The sequence below is a fragment of the Lontra canadensis genome, unplaced genomic scaffold, assembly GCF_010015895.1.
Source record: "Lontra canadensis isolate GAN:19392208 unplaced genomic scaffold, GSC_riverotter_1.0 scaffold130, whole genome shotgun sequence".
Lineage (NCBI taxonomy): Eukaryota > Metazoa > Chordata > Mammalia > Carnivora > Mustelidae > Lontra > Lontra canadensis.
In genome coordinates, this window is record NW_022631124.1 from 3,253,854 (window position 1) to 3,271,480 (window position 17,627).

At 35.9% G+C, this 17,627-nt stretch overlaps 1 protein-coding gene and 1 pseudogene across 10 annotated transcripts in view; both read left to right on the forward strand.

The window, feature by feature from the left end:
• The window catches only part of CCDC138 (coiled-coil domain containing 138), a 114,979-nt gene that overhangs the window by 20,102 nt on the left and 77,250 nt on the right, over nucleotides 1–17,627 (forward strand). For all 10 annotated transcript variants that reach the window (XR_004380836.1, XM_032842398.1, XM_032842401.1 and 7 more), the window contains 4 exons: nucleotides 5,484–5,603; nucleotides 11,423–11,500; nucleotides 11,608–11,715; nucleotides 16,508–16,672. Coding sequence is in view for 9 of the 10 variants with exons in the window: in XM_032842398.1 (XP_032698289.1) it covers nucleotides 5,484–5,603; nucleotides 11,423–11,500; nucleotides 11,608–11,715; nucleotides 16,508–16,672 (471 nt within the window). In the remaining variant the exon portion in view is untranslated. The remainder of the gene's footprint in view (nucleotides 1–5,483; nucleotides 5,604–11,422; nucleotides 11,501–11,607; nucleotides 11,716–16,507; nucleotides 16,673–17,627) is intronic.
• Nucleotides 12,850–13,701, forward strand: LOC116857956 (annotated as a pseudogene).

Below are 17,627 nucleotides of genomic sequence, written 5' to 3' on the forward strand. Positions count from 1 at the left end.
TAGTTGGATTGATCCCTTTATCACTGTGTAGTGCCCTTCTTTGTCTCTTGTTACAGTCTTTGTTTTAAAGTCTATTTTGTCTGATGTAAGTACTAATTACCGAGCTTTTTCATTTCCATTTATATGGAATATCTTTTTATATCTCTTCACTTCATCTGTACATGTCTTTAGGTCTGAAGTTAGTCTCTTGACTGGTTTTTGTTGTTCTTTTTTTTTTTTTTTTTAAAGATTTTATTTATTTATTTGATAGAGACACAGCAAGAGAGGGAATACAAGCAGGGGGAGTGGGAGAAGGAGAAGCAGACCCCCTGCTGAGCAGGGAGCCCGATGTGGGACTTGATCCCAGGACCCTGGAATCATGACCTGAGCCAAAAGTAGACACTTAACAACTGAGCCACCCAGGCACCCCATGGGTTTTATTTTTTAATCCATTCACTCACCTTATGTCTTTTTATTGGAGCCATTGAGTCCATTTACAGGTATGTACTTTTGCAATTTTGTTTTCTGTTTGTTTTTATAGTTGTTCTCTCTACCTTTCTTCTTCTCTTCCTTTGTTGTTAGATAAATTTCCTTAGTTTTATGTTTGGCTTCCTTTATTTTTTATCTATTATAGGTTTTTGGTTCGTGGTTATCATGAGGTTCAAATATAACACCCTATGTATATAGCACTCTATTTTAAATTGATAGTCACTTAGATTTAAACACATTCTAAAAGCAATACATTTTACTTCCACCCATCCACATTTTATGTATTTGATGTCATATTTACATCTAATTTTGTGTTTTCTTTAACTATAAATATTATAACTATAGTTGATGTTACTACCTTTGTTTTTTACCTCCATAGTAGCTTTATAACCAATATACTACCTTTACTGTATGTTTACTTTTTCCAGTGAAATGTTTCAGTGATTTTTTTTTTTTTACTTCTAGTTGTGGCTCATTTTTTTCCACTTAAGGAAATTCCTTTGACATTTCATCTGGGCTTTGTTCAGTGGTGAGGACTCTAACTTCTTTTGTTGTTGTTGTTTTGGAAACCCTGTGTCGTCTTCAGTTCTGAATAATAGCCTTGTGATAATAACCTTGTGGGGTAAGATATTCTTGTTTACAACCACAAAGGTTTTTTTATTTAAGCAATTCAACTAAATCATGCCACTGCCTTCCAGCCTGTGAAAAATCAGCTGATAGGGGCACCTGGGTGGCTCAGTGGGTTGAACCTCTGCCTTCGGCTCGGCTCATGATCCCGGGGGCCTGGGATCGAGTCCCGCATGGGGCTCTCTGCTCAGCGGGGAGCCTGCTTCTCATCTCTCTCTGTCTGTCTCTCTGCCTACTTGTGATCTCTCTCTCTCTCTGTCAAATAAATAAATAAAATCTTTGAAAAAAAAAAAAGAAAGAAAAATCAGCTGATAGTCATAATTAAATGTTCCCTTTCTTTCTTTCTTTAAGAGAGAATGCACGCACATGTGTGTTGGGGGAGGAGCAGAGGGAGAGGAAGAGAGAATCTCATGGGGCTTGATCCCATGACCCTGAGTTCATGACCTGGGCTAAAATCAAGAGTTGGATGCCCAACCTCCTGAGCCACCCAGGTTCCCCTAAGCGTTCCCTTTCATATAATTGGTTGCTTTTTTCTTGCTTCTTTTAAGATTATCTTTTTAAGTTTAATTTTTGATATTTTAATTATTATGATTCTTGATATGGATCTCTTTGGGTTCATCTTTTTTGGGGCTCTCTACGCTTCCTGGACCTGGATATCTTTCTTTCTCCAGGTTAGGGTAGTTTTTAGCTATTCTTCAAATAATTTTCCATCCATTTCTTTCTCTCTTCTGTACCCCTATAATGCAGTTGTTAGTATGCTTGATATTGTTCTAGAGGTCCCTTAACCTATTTTCATCTTCTTTGTTGTTTAATTTGAATGATTTCCTCTACCCTGTCTTCCAGATTGCTGATTTCTGTTCTGTATCTTGTAATCTGCTGTTGATTATCTTTAGTATATTTTTTAGTTCAGTTATTATATTCTTCATCTCTGATTGCTTCTTTTTTACATTTTCTGTGTCTGTTGAGGTTCTCACTGAGTTCATCCATTTTTCTCCCCAAAATAAAGTAACTTTACGACCATGTTTGAATGTCTGTTTTTGTGTATTAGGTAAGACAGCTACGTCTCCTGGCATTGAATATGGGCCTTCAACAGAAGGCAGTATGTGGGGCCCAGAAGTATAATCCCCTGGTCACCAAAACCAGGTACTCCAGGGCTGTCCCCTGTGTGTGCCTTCCACTTGTGACTGGGGTATAATTCCTGCTGTTAGAGTTGAGGGTGGGACTATTCCCTGGGCCACCACCTGGCTACAGTGCCTGGCCATGACTACTGTAGGTGCATGCTGGCTGAGAGGCACATCTATGGCTGCTGTCTGTGTGGGTGACTGTGAAGCTGCCTCCCCCTTCCTGAGACAAGAGTTTCTTTGAATGGTTGCCCATCCTGACTAAGGATGCCAACTGGGTGTGTCAGGGTGGTTGCTGCTCAGATTGCCTGCCAGGTGTAGTGGATCAGGAGGGGTGCCTGTGGGAAGGGTGGGGTGGATTTGCAGGGGAATGCCAGAGTGAGGTGAACAGTGCTAGCAAGATAGATGGAGAGTGTTAAAACTGTCACCCATAGGCAATGGAACAGCTAGGCTGAAGGAGGGCCCCCCCAAAATGGCACCCCATGTTTTTTTTCTCCCAGAGAAATTTCCTGCAGATTCTTGCTTCTCTAGCACACATGCTAAAATTAGTAGATACCCCTTATATATGGTGCAGGCACTTTTCACACTGCTACCTCTGTGATGGGTCTTGAAGTGAGTGAGATTGTGTGCAGACCCTTTCTGTGTGGAGTCTTGGTTTCTTACTAGCTTGCAGCTCTCCAGAAGTTAGGGCATGCATGGCATGCTAATTTTTCAATACTCCTGTATTTATGCCCTGCTGATTTTCAAAGCCAGATATTATGGGGACTAGTCTTCCTAGTGCAGATCCCCAGGGCAAGGGTGGGAGTATGCCTGATAAGGAGCTTGAACCCCAACACTCCTTAGGACCTCCAGATCGGTGCTATTCCTCCTGCTTGTGTGTTGCCAGGGTTTGTTTCTGACCAGATTGTATTTCTGCCTCTCCCATCCTTCCTGATGTCCCTGTTTCTTTGTATCTTTTCCTGTGGAAGAGTTGTTCTGGTAGCCTTCAGGTTATTCTCAGAGGAGGTTGATCTCCCATTAGTTGCAGCTCTGGTGTGTTCACAAGAAGAGGTGAGCTAAGGATCTTCCTCCTCCATTTTTCATACTCCATTCTGATTAGGTATAGACCAAAATTCTTTCTCACCTTCTGTGGGAAGTGACCCAATCTCAGTTCAGTTTTCAGAGCTTTTATAATGTTGCTTCAGAGTTGTCTTGTGCATGTGCTACTTAGGTTTAGTCTGATACTCAGGTAGTGACATAAATCTTAGTTCAGTTCTCAAGACATTTATTATGGTGCTCTGTGTCATTCCCGTGCTTACAGAATTGGGGGGTTAGTCTGAGACTTCCGCAGTATTTTTTTTTTTAAAGATTTTATTTATTTATTTGACAGACAGAGATCACAGGTAGGCAGAGAGGCAGGCAGAGAGAGGAAGTGAAGCAGGCTCCCTGCTGAGCAGAGAGCTCCATGACCCGAGCCAAAGGCAGAGGCTTTAACCCACTGAGCCACTCAGGCGCCCCCTGTAGTATTTTTAAACTGAGCTCTGATTCTCCACTTTTTGGAGAGATCTGCTCTGCCGCGTTTGTCAGTGCTATGCTTGGGCAGCTTAGGGTTTAGCCAGATTCCTAACAGTTTACGTACACCAGAATGAAAAGATGCTCTTTCTGAATCTCTTCTCTGATATTCCCCACATCCCTCGGCTCACCGTGGCCTTTTTCCTGGCATCCCTGGGTGGGAGGGTAGAGTTTCTCTCAGAGTTTTAGCAGCCTATGCTGCAGGTGAACTTTAGTAGCCAGGGGCCTGTGTTGGGGCAAGACTACTAGAGAAAAAGAGAAACAGAAATCCTGGAAACTTCACCCTCTTGAGGGTTGCTTCTTCATGTTTTCACTCCTTTTTACAATTCCCTGATTCTGTTTACTTTTTACAGTCCTTACGGTAGTTACTTTTTTGTGTTTTGTCTAAGATTTTTAGTTGTAATCATTAACAGAACTAGAGTGTAGTGGGCTTACCTTGCCATTCTGGAGATGGAACTCATATCCCATATTTTTAGTATCTTTTGGATTTGGAAAAATTTGGAGAATGAGAATATTAACCTAATGTTTGAAATAACTATTTGTGACTATATATACTAAGTTCTTTAAGGAATCATTTAGTGTAATAATAAAATTACATAAAGCTAATGTTTTCAAATGATTGGATTTTAAACAGGGCAGGAAAATAAATGCTTGGATTCTCAAGAGGTTTCCATCCTAGATTTATTCTTGATTTTTTTTTTCTCTTTAGATTTGTCTGTCTGTTATTCTTACTAAGTGTAAAGATAACAGCTTTATTTTAATGGTACCTATATGATTACTTGGAAGAAAGTAATTAATTCATTTTCTTGATTTTCTATGGAAACTTGTTTGTTTTAATATATTACAAATAAATTGAGAATAAAATGTGAAATAAATTATACATATTTACACTTTAAGTCAAAACCTGTTATCTCATTTAAATGTAATTACACGGTTAAATTATTTGAATTATCTATAAAGCTGATTAAACAGAGAAAATAGTTTGAGACTCAGAGAAATTTTATTGTTTTTAAATTTTTTGAGATGTAAACAATTTTAGCTACTTAATTAGAACAAGGAATTAGTTCTATCTATGGATATTTCTTTTCAAGGGTAACGTAAATCTTAAATTTTAATTAATTAATTTTTATTTTTTATAAACATATAATATATTTTTATCCCCAGGGGTACAGGTCTGTGAATCACCAGTTTTACACACTTCACAGCACTCACCATAGCACATACCCTCCCCAATGTCCATAACCCCACCCTCCCTCACCCAACCCCCCTCCCCCCATCAACCCTCAGTTTGTTTTGTGAGATTAAGAGTCACTTATGGTTTGTCTTCCTCCCAATCCCATCTTGTTTCTTGTTAAATTTTAATTTATAAAGGTATGAATAACTGACTAGTCTCTTGAAGAAGATAAGAAATCTCTCATTGTTTTATCATTCTATGATGTGATAGAAATTATTTCAGTGTGATCCAGTGGATTTTTTTTGAGCAGAAACAAAATAGTTTTTTAATAGGAACTTAACAAATGCTTTTAATGCTTAGTTATTACATTGGTTGATGACACAGTTTTTATAAATTATTTGCAGTATTGGTCACATATGCTTAAATGCACTAATTAAAGTCCTGATTCAAGGAGTTCTAATTTTTAATTGATTTGTGTTCAATAGCTTTAGTGACATGGAATCCTTACCTAATTTTTAGATCAGATTTTTTTTCCCTTCTAGCAACATGATGCAGAAGTTGAGCACTTAACTGAAGTTCTTAAGGAAAGAAACAAAGAAAGCAAGAGGCTAAGGTCCTCTTTTGATGCACTGAAAGAACTGAATGATAACTTAAAAAAGCAGGTAAGACCTTATTTTAGTAAATACTAGATTATAAGATTTTTAAAACTTATATCATCTTATTTAACAAATTATATATCAGTCTAAAGTTTTAATTAACTTTATTTGCTAACTTTATTTCCTATAATACTTGCAAATATAAATATGGTATTGTTAAGCTTTTGATTTCTCATCATCTGTTTTAGCATCCAGCTGAGATGTTTTTGCAGTTTGGAATTTTTTAAAATATAAGAGCAATTAATAGATTTAAAACAAGCAAAAAAAAATTAAAAAGACATGATAATTTGGGGAGTTTTAGGCATTGTTTTTTGGCTAATACTTCTTTTAACTGCTATTTTATACTACTGCTTATTTAACATTCATTTATTTTTTGGACATCTGTTATATGCTAGGGCCTGTACTAGCATGAACACAAAGTGCTATCATACAGAGGGCTGTCATATTGTACTGTGATTATGTAAGTGATATGATCTAGGTTACTGCTTAATAAAACTGAAGTTGCAAAGCAAATATATTTGTGGGTTGTATCTCTTTTTCTTTTTTTTTTTTTCTTAACTTTCACCAGTTTTTGACTGAAAGATGACAAAGAATACGTTCGAGGGAGACAGGAGAATGATTATGTTTGTATTTGTGTAAAGAGGAGAAGTAGGTGAGCAGAAATTGGGGTAAACCCAGTCACTTCAAAAATGAAAACTTTGGGCTGGAAGACTCATGGATTCTAAAATGTAACTAAGGTCAGACTCTCAGAGATAATTTGCATCCTGGAATTCCTTAGGTAGCTGTATGTTTTCAGTTTCTGTTTTTGATATCCTATAGTTACTGCTTGTTACAACCTTTCTCACTGGCAGTGACAACTAGGTACATTTCTCATTTGATCTAAGTTCTTTGGCTTCCCTGAATTCATTTATGGCCTCCCACAGTAGAAGTAGGGATGGCCTTCACTTATTGTTGTTTGGAAGCCAGCTTTATCCCTGGAGAGATTACTTGTTCCCATCACACTCTCAATCTAGTGTGTTCTCTCTCTCTTTTTAAAAGATTTTATTTATTTGAGAGAGAGAGCAAGAGGAGAGAGCACAAGCCAGGGGGTGGGGCAGAGGGAGAGGGAGGAGCAGAGGGAGAGGGAGGAGAAAACTCCCCACTGAGCAGAGAGCCTGATGAGGAACTCAATCCCAGGACCCTGGGATCGTACCCTGAGCTGAAGACAGCCGCCTAACCAACTGAGGCACCCGGGCACCCCACTCCTCTCTTTTTTTAATTGAAGTACGGTTGATTGACACAAGACATATAAGTTTCAGATGTAAAACATAATGATTTGACAATGTTATATAGTATGCTGTGCTCAACACGAGTGTTTCACTATACACTTTTCTTTCACTATACAACTCTAGCACTTTTTTTTTTGAGAAGGGTTTCTTTATTTCTTAATAATTTTGTATGTTTGTATGGGTGTGTGGTGAGTGAAGTGGATATGTGAATTATTAAGTGATAGACCTAATGATAATTGGATTTTTGATCTAGTTTGACCAAACTGAAAGAGCTTGGGAGAAACCCTTTGGTACCAGATAGCAGAATGCTTTTTTATTCTGTTACTCTGTTTAGTGTAAATGAGGAGTCAACAATTTTATTCTTTAAGGATGAACTAGTAAATATTTTGGCCTCTGTGAGACATAAAGTCTGTCATGCCTCAATTCTGACATAATGCAAAAGTAGCTATAGGCAATAAGTAAGTGAATGAGCATGGCTGTAAGATGCTATTTATAACAATAAGCGTTCAGATTTGATCCATGGGCTATAGTTTGCCAGCTTTTGGTATGATGAATTATATATATATATGCATATATATGTGTATATATATACACACACATATACAGTTGACCATTAAATATCATGGGTTTGAACTGTGTTCCACTTACATGAAGTTTTTTTTTTTTTAATAAATGCAGTACAATATTGTACATATTTTCTCTTCCTTATGATTTTCTCTTTCTTTTTCATGTCAGAGTCTACTATCTTACTTTTATTATATTTTTTTCTCATTATATTCAGGAGAATTATGTTCCTTTAGTAATCCTGGATATGACAAAGATCAGGCCAGGAATTGCATTTTCCCACCGCTTCTCAAGAGTATGCTCTGCTGATCTGGGTCACTTTGTTCCCTTTCTCCTCCCCGTCTCGGCATCCACCCCTCTTCATTTTTTTTCTTTTTTTGATGTTCTTTTTTTTCTCTTCTCTTTTTTTTTTAAATGTAAATTCCATTAATTCTTATAGTATTAGTTTCAGAAGTAGAGTTCAGTGATTCCTCAGTCTTACCTAATACCCAGTGCTCATTATATCATGTTCCTTAATGTCTATCACCCAGTTACCTCATCGCCCCATCCCCTTCCCCTCCAGCAACGCTTGATTAGTTTCCTTTGATTAAGAGTCTCTCATTTGTCTCCCTCTCAGATTTTGTCTTGTTTTATTTTTCCCTCCTTCTGCTATAATCCTCTGTTTTGTTTCTTAAATTCTACATGAGTGAGATCATATAATTGTCTTTCTCTGATTAACTTATTCACTCAGCATAATGCCCTCCAGTTCCATCCATGTCAATGTAAATGAAAAGATTTCATCATTTCTGATGGTTAAGTATTATTGCATTGTATATATATACCACATGGTCTCGTGGGTCTCCATCGGTCTCGTGGTTTGTCTTCCAATATATTGCCTAGGATTCACTTTGCCACACCTCCTACCTTGCAGAAAGTGGTTGCTTTTCTATTTGTAGAATTATAGCAATTCTTTTCTTAGACCTCTGGTTCAGTTCACTGGAGTTCCAAATGATTTGATAGCTCTCTAACTGAATTCCTGGGACCAGACAAAACTAAGATCTCCTGCTTTTCCGCCATCTTGGAATGTCTCTCCTTATGATTTTCCTAATAACTTGTTGTTTTCTCCAGCCTACTTCAATATAAGAACATTGTATATGATACATATAACATAAAAAGTATGTATTAATTGACTTTATGTTATCACTAAGGTTCCTTGTCAACAGTAAGCTACTATTAAAGTGTTTTGGGGAGTGAAAAGTTCTATGTGAATTTTTTATTGCCCACGGGTTGATGACCATCATGGTTCAAAGCTTAACTATATTTTAAAATTGCTAAATAAAAAGGTAAGTTATTTCTGTGACTGACTTGCATAGTAATTTATGGTAGCATTGGACATAAGTCTGCAATAATAACAATAATGATAATAAAACAATTTCTATTAAGTCTTAACAAGCTGAGGAGTCAAGGATTAATATTCAGGACTCATCAGGCTTTAAGGTCCTTGTGAATACCATAGACTTTCATTTGAAAGGATCAGGGTTGCATCCTAGGAAGAGGCAAATTATAGATATGGAACCCTCCTGAAGCTGAAATGTGGTCTTAACTGACCTTAGTTCCTGTTTGGAATAAGGTAATCAGTCCCCATTTGGGGTATCTAGCAAAGAAAAGAATGAGCCTGCTCTGAAAGAAAATTATTATGTACAAAATTTATAAATTTTCTTTGTCATTCTATACAAAATTAGTCATTACATTAAAAGAATCACATGAATCACTGTATTCTACTCATGAAACCAATATTGAACTGCATGTTAACTAACTAGAATTTACGAAAAATTATAAAAAGACAGAATCACATAACTCAATATAAAGGGAACAAAAATGCCCAAAACAATATGAATATACCTAGCAATGATCAAGATATTGGACCTAGTAGGCAGTGGCTTTAAAATAATGATTAATATGTTCAAGAAAGTAGAAAAAAAGATTGGGAACTTCATTAGAGAAGGAGACTTTATAAAAAGGAATTACAATGAAATTCTGAAACTTAAAAATACACTAATTGAATTTCAGAACTCCAGCGAATGGGTTTAATAGCAGATGAGACACAGCAGAAGACAGGATTAATGAACTGGAAGATCATTTCCTATTGATCCTAAAAAGTTTTGAAGTAAAAACATTGAGTGGAGAAAGAATAAACAAATTTATAAAAGAGATATGTTCAGTTAAAATTTTTAACATGGGAGTTCAAAAAGAGATCATAGGACAAAAACAAAGTATGTGAAGAGAAATGGCCATGTATTATCCAAAACTTGTAAAAACAATAAATTATGTTAAGCCTAAGCAGGATAAATGTTGAGGAAAACCATACATAAGAACATTAATTTCAGACTGCTGAAAACATTAGATAAAGATAAAAGGAGCAGTAAGACTTAAGACTTTCTTTTAAGGAGAAAACATCACATACCTTAAATATAAATAGAAAAAGAAAAACCCTCCTTGTATGAGGCCAGGATAACCTTGAAACTAAATGTATCAAGATTATTACAGAAAAAGAAATATTCAAGCTAGTTGCATGGGAATATAGATGCAAAAATTGTAAATATTAGCAAATTGAATCTAGCAATACATAAAAATAACTAAGTGGATTTAGTACAGGAAAACAAAGTTTATTATTTGAAAATTGTGGTTTATTATTTGAAAATTAACATCTGATAAAAGGAGAAAAATCATATTATTTCTATTGATAATAAAATTCAGCACTAACTCATGATACTAGTAATAAAAGAGAATTTAAATTTGATAAGGTAACTGCAAAAAAACCCAACAACAAAATCATACTTGTTATTGTTTTCCCTCTAAAATCAGAAGGAAGCAAGTGTGCTCACTGTTACTGTTTCTTTTTCTTTTTTTTTTTTATTTTAAGATTTTTATTTATTTATTTGATTGACAGAGATCACAAGTAGGCAGAGAGGCAGGCAGAGAGAGAGAGCCTGATGCAGGGCTCAATCCCAGGACCCTGAAATCATGACCTGGGCCGAAGGCAGAGGCTTAACCCGCTGAGCCTCTCAGGTGCCCCTCACTGTTACTGTTTCTATTGAACACTGTACTAGTCAGTGCTATAGGGGAAAAAAATAGGAAATAAGGATTGGAAAGGAAGAAGTAAGAATTATCTACTGATAACATGATTATGTAATTGTATACACAGGTATCCAAATAAATATACAAACAATTTAGAATAAAGCAAATGTAGGAGAATCCTTGGATGTGAATTCAATACACAAAAATCAAGTGTATTTTTATATGCCAACAGTAATCAAATAGTGTTGTTTATTGAAAGATACCACAGATAATAGAATAAAAAAACATAGCTATCCAGGAATAAATTTAAAAGAAATATTTATTAATTTATAACTAACACATATACTGAAAAGTACAAAACATTAAGAGAAAATAAATAAAGCCTAGATAAATGGAATGCTCTTATGTTCATAAATATGAAGACTTAGTGTTTGTAAACATGTCACTTCTTCCTAAATTTATATATTTAATCCAAATTCAATAATTCATTATACTGCATACTTAATGATTTGTACACTTTTCTGTATATACATAAAAAGTTCGATTTAAAGACATTTCCCATTAAAATATATACTTATAAGATGTCAAGAGACTTGCAAATAGAATGAAGTTAAACTTAGATACTATTAGTACTTTGGGGACAAATGATGATTTTAGTTATTTTTTTAGATTAAAATTTTTATTTTTTTATTAAAGTATAATTGTCATACAATATCCTGTTTCAGGTGTATATCATAGTGATACATTATTTTTATACATTTCAAAATTATTTCCATAAGTCTAATTACTATGAGCAGTGATCTTTTTTAATTATGAATGTGGCCTCTGTTTTGTTACACTGTTTGGTTATATAGACTAGGTAATATATTTGTGAAACCTTTAGTATGAAATCAGCTTAAGTTTTATATTGAAGAATTTAATGTTTTTTCACTTTAGTTAAATGAAGTAAGTGAAGAAAACAAGAAGATGGAGATTCAGGCTAAGAGAGTTCAAGCTCGTTTAGATAATTTACAGGTAAGTTGTCTGCTCTTTTGACACAAGTGAATTTTAAATGATTGCTTTTGGATTTTTCTCACCTTTAATACAATTGTATTTTAATTCATGGATATGTACTGTTGCAGAGGAAGTATGAGTTTATGACAATACAGAGATTGAAAGGAAATTCACATGCTGCTAATGAAACGAAAAGTTTAAAACAAGATAAAGTGCCAGTCTCAAAAACTCACAAGGTATGATATGATTGAAAATTTCTCCAATAGAAAACAAAGACATTTTCTCTTTGTTCTTGAATCTGTTTTTGGCAAACATCGTTTTGGTATGAAAGGGTTTACCATAATAATTCCTTTACAGAGAAATATCAGTATAATATTTCTAGTATGCTTTTATTTACAAAAGCAAAACAAGTGCTTCAGGCCAAGACCTTAAGCCTAATAAGAGCTTTGTTTTTCGTTGTGTTTAAGATTCCACAAGCTTTCCATGTTTTCTGTCAAGACTGCAATCCATGCCTGAATGGGCTTTATTTACTAATTTTTTCTAAGGACTTTTTTACTTTGAGGTATAAATTACATACAGTAATATAATGCAGAGACCGTTAAGTATATAGCTTAGTCAGTTTTGACAAATGCCTATATTCATGTAACCTGCAACTAGAAATAGAACATTTCCATCACCATAAAAAGTTCCCTTATGTCCCTTCTCAGTTCTTCCCTGCTAGAGGTAGCTGTTAATCTGATTTCTATCACCATAAATTAATTTTAGAACTATTTTAGAACTTAGAACTATTTTAGAACTAATTTAGAACTATTTTAGAACTTCGGTCAGTGGGGTTGTATAGTATGCACTCATTTATGTAAGGCTTATTTTGCTCATCATGACATTGGGTATATCAGTAGTTTGTTCCTCTATTGCTCAGTAGTATTCCACTATATGAATAGATCACAATTTGCTTATCCATTCTTCTTTTAATAGACACCTGGGTTATTCCTACCTTTTGTCTATTATGAAAAAAGCTGCTAAGAATGTTTACGTACAACGCTTTTAGTGGACAGATGTTTTCATTCCCCTTGGAAACAAAACCAAGACTGGAATTTCTGGGTCATATATACTTGACTCTTTGTGAAACTGCCAGTTTTCCGAAGCAGTTAAACCATTTTATACTCCTACTAGCAATGTTTGAATGTTAGTTACTCCACAACTATGCCAACATTTGGTATTTTCACTCTTTCTCATTTTGACCTTTTCAGTGGGTGGCGAGTGATACCTCACTGTAGGCTGTTAATAATTTTGATAAATCCTCTAGTTCTTTTCCTAAAGTAGGAATACAGTATCATTTAAAGATAGTTGTAGAGGAATCTCAGTAACAAAATCAGGAGCCACCATTGGGCGGTGTGACTCTAAAGGTGTTAACTGTCTGGCTGGCCTATGATGAAGATACCATGGCTCAGCAGGACCAAATTCAATAAAAGATTGCTGTGCAGAACCTTCTGTTCTTGGAGCTGTTGGAGCTGACATTCTGTACAGGGAGTACACTGAGGATGACATCTGTCAACAGAAGATTGAGCATCTTTACCAAAAGTTCTTGTACATCTGTAAGACCAGGCTTTATGTGAACTGCTTCTCTTGTGCTTCTGGATGCTCGCACCTGGAGGTGCTGCTGAATGTGAACAAGGAGTTTTAGCAATTCAAGCGTGTGTCTGCCAAGATCAAAGAGGACCTCGTCTCCCAGGCCTTTACTGGGTTCGCAGTTTAAACATTTCCACCCATGTTTTACAGACCTGATTGAGCAGATGGAGAAGCATACCTCAGTAGTCAATCTGTTGGCCTCCTTCAGCAACTAGAGGACCTTGGACTTCCTGTTAGTCTCTCTGCAGCTGCTCACCTCAGGCTACCTGTAGTGTGAGATGTGCCCATTGAGAGTGGGCAGACTGTCAAGGAGTTCTGCCACCAGGAGGTAGAGGTCATGTAAAGGGACAATAACCACATCCACACCATCCTGCTGGCCCAGGCCCTCAGGGTTTCCATCTGGGTGGGTGGGGGGGACCATAGCAAAGGCATCAAGACCAGCCTGCACATCTTTCCTGAGGGCTCCAAACCCAAGGTCTACCTTCTCTCCTGTCCTGGACCTATGATTTTGTGTACAAATAGGGCCAGCTTTGTCCTGCCACTGCCCTCTGCCAGGTAACACATATGTATAGAAATTTTTTTTGTGGTTGTAAATGAAAATGTTTCACTACCCCTACTCTCACCTTCTTCCTGTCATACAACGTTCCATGTTTTATTAAAGGGGATGACTTTGTACTTAGTATTTAAGATGATTGAAGTTATTATGTAAAGTCTCTATTTGAAGAAAACAGGTTAAAATTACCCCTGTTCAGAACAATCCTAAAATTTGTTTGCAAGCAGAAAAGACCCCAAATGGCCAAAGGAATGTTGAAAAAGAAAACCAAAGCTGGAGGCTTCACAATTCTGGACTTCAAGCTGTATTACAAAGCTTTAGTCATTAAGACTGTATGTTACTGGCAGAAAAACAGACACATAGATCAGTGGAACAGAATAGAGAACCCAGAAATGGACCCTCAACTCTATGGTCAACTAATCATCAACAAATAGGAAAGAATATACAGTGGAAAAAAGACCATATCTTCAACAAATGGTGTTGGGAAAATTGGACAGCCACATGCAGAAGAATGAAACTGAACCACTTTCTTACACCATACACAAAAATAAACTCAGAATGGTTGAAAGACGTAAATGTGAGACAGGAATGCATCAAAATCCTAGAGGACATCACAGGCAGTAACCTCTTCAACCTTTGCTGCGATAACTTCTTGCTAGACATGTCTCCAAATGCAAGAGAAACAAAAGCAAAACTGAACTATTGGGACTTTATTAAGATGAAAAGCTTCTCCACTGCAAAGGACACAGTCAGCAAAGCTTAAAAAAATCAGTCTACAGAATGGGAGAAGATATTTGCAAAAGGCCTATCAGATAAAGGGCTAGTGTCCAAAATCTAGAAAGAACTTACCAAGCTCAGTACCCAAAAACCCAAAAATCCAGTCAAGAAATGGGCAAAAGACATGAACAGACATTTTTCCAAAGAAAACATACAGATGGCCATCAGACACATGAAAAAAATGGCTCAACATCCCTCAGCACCAGGGAAATAGAAATCAAAACCACAATGAGATACCACCTCACGCCAGTCAGAATGGCTAAAATGAACAAGTTAGGAAACAACAGATGTTGGCGAGGATACAGAGAAAAGGAGAAGCCTCTTTCACTGTTGGCAGGAATGCAAGCTGGTGCAGCCACTCTGGAAAACAGTATGGCAGTTCCTCAAAAAATTAAAAATAGAGCTGCCCTATGACTTGGCAATTGCACTTTTAGGTATTGATCCAAAGGATGCAAAAATAGTGATTTGAAGGGGCACATGCACCCCAATGTTCATAGCAGCAATGTCCACAATAGCCAAACTATGGAAGGAGTCTAGATGTCCATCAGCAGATGAATGGATAAAGCAGATGTGGTATGTATATACAATGGCATATTACTTAGGAGTCATTGAATTCTACCTCTGAAACTAATAATATATGTCAGTTAAATTTAATATAAATTATAAATTAAAATATTATCCTTGTCCAGAATAATGCAACTCTGTTTTTAATAATCTGATTTTGATTTTATGGATTGCTGTCTGGTTAATGTTACCTTTTTGTTTATTTGCTTTTATAGTTCTGTCTTTTCAGATTTCTTAGAAACTAAGTCTAGCATAGTTCCCTGTTTAAGGTAGATGTGTGATAAATGTAGAATGAAATTGACTAAAAGTTATTTGAAGGAGTACTAAAATCAGTGTAATTGAATTTATATATTTTTATGGAATTTTTTTCTTATTCTTCACCTCACATTTTGATGGACTCTGAGAGAACAGGATTTCCAGGAAAAGTTTCATATTCTGTTTATAGAATGTTATAAAGCAAAAGAAAAAAAAAAACTTCTTTGGGAAGAAGAAAATATGAAGTTCCATGGTAGAAATTGTTTAACTTTCTAAACCTTTAAAGTTGTTAAAATCTTTGTTATGATGGTTCTTGCTCCTGAGTTAAGGCCAATTTTACTTTTCTGTGTTTCAAACTTGGAAAAAGAATTTTTATGAAAATTCTTTTTTTTTTTTTTTTTTTTTTTGGGGATAAATTTTTGTTTTTTGAATTTCCTTTTTTTTTTTTTTTAAGATTTTATTTATTTTTGGGACGCCTGGGTGGCTCAGTGGGTTAAGCCGCTGCCTTCGGCTCAGGTCATGATCTCAGGGTCCTGGGATCAAGCCCCGCATCGGGCTCTCTGCTCAGCGGGGAGCCTGCTTCCTCCTCTCTCTCTCTGCCTGCCTCTCTGCCTACTTGTGATCCCTGTCTGTCAAATAAACAAATAAAATCTTTAAAAAAAAAAAAAAAAGATTTTATTTATTTTTTAGAGAGAGCAGAAGCAGGAGCTGCAGCATTCAGAGGGAGAAACAGGCTCTCCGCTGAGCAGGGAGCTTGACGTGGGGCTTGATCCCAGGACCCTGAAGGCAGATGCTTAACAGACTAAGCCATCCAGGCATCCTTCAGTTTCCTTTCCCTTTTTTCCTTCCTTCCTTCCTTCCTTCCTTCCTTCCTTCCTTCCTTCCTTCCTTCCAAGTAGGCTCCACGCTCTTGATGTAGTCTAATACAGGGCTTGAACTCACAACCCTGATCAAGACCTGAGCTAAGATCAAGAGTCAGATGCCTAACCAACTGAGCCACCCAGTCAGTCCTCAGTTTCCTTTTTAAGATGGGTTTTCTCTCCTTCTCTCAGCCATCATTTAACATGTTTCTTATGTTAAGTGGAGATGTTTGATTTGGAATTTCCTTTGTTCGGGGAAGCTTTTTCATTCAGTGCATATTTTAGTGACCATTAGGTAAATTATTCTGTGATCCCTAAATTTAAAACTTGCTCTTAAAATTTTGAGGTTATGGATGGAAATAAATGTTTGATTTACTTTTTTACCTATAGGTACCACTTAATGCACAAGTTTATGAACTTTTAACTGTCTTCATGGATTGGATTTCAGATCATCACCTTAGTAAAATAAAAAGTGAAGAATCTGGAACGGATGGTGAAAAGCCGCTACTCAGATTTGCTTCTCAGAGAAATGATATTCAGGAGAAGTGTGTAAAGGTTTGTTTTTTGGTTTGATATATATGATTCATGAAGATTACTACTGGAAAGCCTGATGTATGTGTTATAAGAGGAAAAAATATTGAAAGTCTTTTTGGTAGAAAATTGACTATACCAATAGTTCTAAAAAGATTCATTCCAGACTTAATTAAAATTAATTCATACTTTTATTTGAAATTTCTTTTTAAAAATAGAGACTAGAAGTTAAGAGCTTAACTCTAAAAATAGCAACAATAATTTTATACTAGTTAGGCAGATGATCAGTGATAGAATTCCTGAAAACACATTATTTTAAGACTCAAATTCCACTAAAATAATTTTGTTTTGTTTTTTGTCATGAAGGGATAGAAAGTATTTGCAAGGGGCTTCTCATTAACAAAAGGAAGTAACCATTTTCTTAAGTTACAGACATTAATTTGGATATTGGTACTCATGATTTCTAGTTAGTGTATGTGGTCATTAGAGGTTGACAATTATATTCTGCAAGAAATATATTAAAACTTCTAAGAGTAGACATCTAACATTTGGTTTAATGTTTTCAGAAATAATTTTGTAATTGCTAAATATTGGCCAGGGTTCCATTTTAGAAAATTAATTCCAGTTTCCACACTTACCTAAAATGTTTCTTCTAAATGCATTTTCTGCTTGGCAGAATAATGGCCTTCAAGATGTTCATATCCTAATCCCCGTATCTTATGTTCTGTGGCAGAAGTGAGTACAGCTGCTAATCAGCTGACCTTCCACTAGAGATTGACCAGAATGGTCTGGGTGGGCCCAGTAATCCTGTGAGCTTTTAACCAGACAAAAGAGCAAAAAAGCAGGTCAGAGACTCAGCCCATGCTCGCTGGCTTTGAAGATGGAGTAAAAAGACCATAAGCCAAGTAATGCTTCTATAAATTATTTGGTTTTAGTTATATTTAAGTCTTTCCTTCATTTAGTTTTCAATTTTTTGTCT